General features: G+C 41.1%; 1 protein-coding gene across 2 annotated transcripts in view; it reads left to right on the forward strand.

Moving 5' to 3' along the window:
- LOC106817401 (solute carrier organic anion transporter family member 5A1-like) overlaps nucleotides 1-3,695 on the forward strand; it is a 7,804-nt gene extending 4,109 nt beyond the window's left edge. For both annotated transcript variants that reach the window (XM_014822065.1, XM_014822066.1), the window contains 4 exons: nucleotides 809-950; nucleotides 1,391-1,548; nucleotides 1,906-1,970; nucleotides 2,155-3,695. In XM_014822065.1, coding sequence (XP_014677551.1) covers nucleotides 809-950; nucleotides 1,391-1,548; nucleotides 1,906-1,970; nucleotides 2,155-2,477 — 688 coding nt within the window. In that variant the 3' untranslated portion in view covers nucleotides 2,478-3,695. The remainder of the gene's footprint in view (nucleotides 1-808; nucleotides 951-1,390; nucleotides 1,549-1,905; nucleotides 1,971-2,154) is intronic.
- Nucleotides 3,696-5,011: the final 1,316 nt, after the last annotated feature.

Here is a 5,011-nt window from a genome sequence, read left to right on the forward strand (position 1 = left end):
ACACACACACACACACACACATACACATACACATACACATACACACGCACGCACGCACGCACACACACATATATATATATATATATGAATATTATATCGCTCTAACCCGGACTCAGATATCACTATTATAGCGACAACTAGCCGAGCGTCACAGCAACATATTTCGATGTGAATGAGAACTAGGTCATGATCGAGCCTGCATGGTTTAGGTATATAACCATACGCGAATATATACGTACAACAAGACGCAGGCTTATATACATGTACGCACACTAATATAATCGAAATGTTGATATTAATAACGTAAGACGAATGGTCAAGGGCCGTGGTCCGAATACTTCTCTCGACGCTCTTTCCATAGCATAACATTAGTCGTAAGCATTGATATTCTACAAACACTTACCATGGTCGTAACTACGATCTATCCGACAGCAGGACCCAGGCTCACTAAATTACATATCAGTAATAGATATGCGCTTCTCAATATATAAGTGAGCCTATACGTTGCCTATTCGCCATAGCATACGGATACTTACTGCAATACTTATTTACCAAATGATTCGTGGTCGTAATGATAGAGTGAGTGAGTATACAACGCAATGGCCTGTTGCAGATATGACCTCTGTCTGGGTCAATCACCGTCTGGGTCTATGGGGTTAGGGTGCGCGCGGTGGGTTACATTACAATAACAGCAATATAACTTGTTAGGGTTTGAAGTTTAGACAATTATAGTCGCAAAGCCCTTATTAGCCCGCAGCCCTACGATACAACGTAATGATAGAGTATACAACGCAATGGCCTGTTGCAGATATGACCTGTCGAACAACTGCAGTATGTCATGCGAGTGTGATCGCACGAGCTATGCGCCTGTCTGCGGCGCCGATGGCATAACTTACTTCTCCGGCTGCCTCGCGGGATGTGAGCGGATGGACGGCATTGCTCCTCACGAGGTTAGCAATGCATGGAAGCTATGCTTCTAGACAAGCTAGTAGACAAGCTCTGCTGTGCGCGATTATGGTTCGAGTAAAGGGTATACTGTGTCCCCTTAACGTTGGAACGTTGTTGTTGTTATTATTATTATTATTATTGTTGTTGTTGTTGTTGTTGTTGTTGATGATGATGATGATGATGATGATGATGATGATGATGATGATGATGATGATGATGATGATGATGATAATGACGACGAGGACGAATACAACGACGACCACGAGGACAACGACGACGACGACGACGACGACGACGACAACGAAGACAACGACGACCACGATGACAACAACGACTACAACGATGATGATGATGATGATGATGGGGATGACGATGACGATGATTAGGCTGCGTAATCTAAAATACATACACCTTCACACATAACTATATATAACATACACAGAACTACTCGGGCTGCGCGTGTGTCGGAGCTGACGGCACGGCGACGCATGGCTCGTGTGATACCGGCTGCTCTAACCTGACACCCTACCTCGTCGTGCTTGCCATCAGTAGCTTCGTGTCGGCCTCCACAAAGGTCGCCAGCATAACTGTCAAACTCAGGTATGCTATAAACATCAGATAGATGTTTGCCTCAACTTACAGCAGTGGGAAAAGGAAAAACCATTGAGTAGTTATTTCTATTAGAAGAATCGAGGATTCCCCCTTTCAATTTGTAAACGGGTGCATGATGTCACTCAACACACAATTATAATCTGTGTGCGTGTGTGCGTGCGTGCGTGCGTGCGTGCGTGCGTGCGAGCGAGCGTGCGCGTGTGCGTGCGTTTGTGTGTAAGCATCGAGCAAGAGTTTGTTTGAATCCATTCCTAGTATTCATGACATTGTTATCGCATGACATATGTTATCATATTATAGAAACAAATTCTTGTTATCGTGATTAACTATGTATTTCTTTTGTAGAGTCGTGGATAAAGACTTAAAATCATTGGCTTTAGGGTTCACAACATTTTCTGTGTGCGTTATAGGTAAAATTTTATTTTACTTTGAATTAAATTTAATTATTTTTTTAATTTATATATATCCTGATATATATATAATGATTGATTGATTGACTAATATTTGCTATATAAATACCTTTCTAGGAAACAAATTGATAAAATATCAATAATTAATTAATTTGGTTATCAATGTATGAAATTATATTTCTAGTCTCCATGCCGGGGCCGGTCATTGCTGGCGCTGCTATCGACACCGCCTGCATCCTGTGGCAGATTGATGGCTGCGCTGAGACAGGATCCTGCTGGGAGTACGACAACGACAAGCTACGATACATTCTACATGGCATCGCTCTCGGCGTCAAATGTATCGCCACCTGTTTCTACGCGGGTGCCTATGTATCCTGCAAAGGAAAACTAGCTGGAGTCATGAATGCGTACGAGAATGAAATTAGAGGTGCACGAGCAAAGGGTGAAAGAATTGACATGATAGATAAAGATACAGTCGCGGAATCTGCCACTTCGCCCATTACATAATAAAAAAAATGGTGATATGAGGGGTAATATTGCGGCTTTGGTCGGGTCATTCGAGTGGTTACCGCGTGATAAGGGAGAGGGATAAAGAGAGCTATGACCCGCCCAGTGCATGCTATCTGTTAATCTCGACTGTACTGGTGTTGCGGGTATGCTGGTTGTCGTCCATTCACGTCACTATATCTATCTATATCCTTGATATCATCCCCCAGAAGTCATATCTATATTGACACGTGACAACAACGACCAGCGGTCGTGAATTCACGGCCGCTGGTCGTTGTTGTCACGCATCAATATAGATATGACTTCTGGGAGGATGATATAGATAGATTGATAGCCAGCCTGATATAGTAGCCAGATTGTGTACTGGCTGGTATATATATACAACGGGGACCTTAGATGCAAGGTCTTTACTCTACTTGTTCAGTGCGGTCTGCTGATGGAATTTTGTCATGTACATCTATGCTGCTGGGATAACTCCTCTTCATTTTAAATGCATAATCGTTGCAAAATTCGATTCTTCGAGGGAGATATAGCGCATGCGCGAGCACCGTTTCAGGCGAAAACTGCATAATATAGCTAGCTGAGGGCGAGAGGAGTGGGAGATTGATGCCAGGCGGCAGGGTAGGTAGCTGAGTGGGCGGTGGCATAAGAAGCAGACTGAGCGAGGGACTAGGGAGGCAATTAAAGGGGAGGACGGGAAGGGATAAAGTAGGAGTTTTGCTCCCTCCAGGCGAGGGCGCTATCATAATTATAAACACAGGTGCATGGATACAATTGAATTCCAAAATCTATGCTAAGATACTCCACTACCATATTAAAATTAATGCATATTCATTATATGCATTCAGTATTAGTTTAATTATTTCTGTATTTAAAGTCTTTTACCAATATCGTCGCTGTACTAATGTTTATTTCTATTTATGTTTTATTGTCCCATTTGTGCAATGATATTATATTGTAATTAGCTCATTATCCTTAATTAATTATTTCTGCATTCGTATGTGTCACTTATAACTTTATTGTATTGGAATGTTAAGTTAATTGTTTCCTCATTTAAACACTGTTCTTTTCATTCTATAGTTGTATTAACATTTTACCCTATTTGTACCAGAACCTTGTTCTAATTAATCCGTATATAGCTATTGCGTTAATTTGTCTTTATTAAACTAGAACAGGGTCGTAGTCTACAGGGGGCCAGGGGGACAGCTGCCCCCTGGATTTTGAAGCAAAATTAAAAAAATAAATTGTTCTACTAAAAGAGAATTGTCGTAGTCTGAATGAAGGCTGTACATGTACTCAAAAGTGCCTCAAATACCATCTCCTGCGATCTACATTTTCAAAATTTTCGGTGGGAATTAAGACCCCAGACCCCTCACCTGTTTCTCACCCCTCCCTGAAATCCTGGATCCACCACTGACCCCCTAGGAATTTCTGGCGGTCCTACGTCTTATTCCTAAATACATATATTTTTTATATACAACTGTCCATATCAATCCTATTCAGCATAATCTTTATCTTTCGTTTGCGCTTAACAAGCAAAGACGGATCACAAAAATTTTCCGACGGGAACCAAAAGCAGGCGGTCAACAATATATAGGCCCTATACACTTTCTTCCTTTCCGATACTTTTCGGATAATTTACGGAAACAGGAAATATAATAGAGATGAATTTGCTTATATAATTCTGCAAGAGATAACAACAAAAACAACAACAACAAAAACAACAACAACAACAACAACAACAACACTAACAACAGAATTCCCTATAAACTGGTTGGCGTCTGCACTTTTTCCTGTTTACTACTTCTAACATAGCAGACCTATAGCGAGCTTATGCGTTCGTGGTGCATCGAATGGGAAAGGTGAAAGAGAGAAAGAAGGGGAAGAATGGGAAAGCCAGGAGGCAAGAGGGAGAAGAAACTCCGTCCCCGGCAGCCCCTCCCCCCCTACCGAAAACCCACATGCACACGATTCATACCAAATCTACTCATCGAATCCAAATAGAAAATCACTAATATCCGTATCTACATCTGCAATCAGTACATTTCGCGTCACATGACCACAATCGATTATCTAAGTTGATGTCTCGTTCACTAATTAGCCAAAGGGATTTCACATACAATTTAATCGGATTTGATCCACACAAAATCTATCAGTATAATCCAAATAAAAAATAAATATTATCCCTATCTATATGATCTGGTAGCTGCAATCTGCATAACTTTCGTACAACACTTGCTCGCAATCTATCAATGAACTAGTGTCATATCATAGTTAGGAAGTTAATGTCTCGTTCACTAGTTAACCACACCTTGAATGAATCCATATCAAATCTATCCATGTAGAGAGAGAAACTTATACGATCACCACGAGTCCACACGCTCTCGCTGTCTCTTCACTCTTGGTTCGAGCCACGACAAATGTATCTATTTCAACTACGTGTGTATTCCACAGCCGTCATGAAGAGAAGTACATCTCGAAAAGTCGCCAATTAAATTTTAAACATCGCTAACTATTATTTTTTTTCTTTTTTA

This window comes from Priapulus caudatus, unplaced genomic scaffold (assembly GCF_000485595.1).
Source record: "Priapulus caudatus unplaced genomic scaffold, Priapulus_caudatus-5.0.1 Scaffold1712, whole genome shotgun sequence".
Classification (NCBI taxonomy): Eukaryota; Metazoa; Priapulida; class Priapulimorpha; order Priapulimorphida; family Priapulidae; genus Priapulus; species Priapulus caudatus.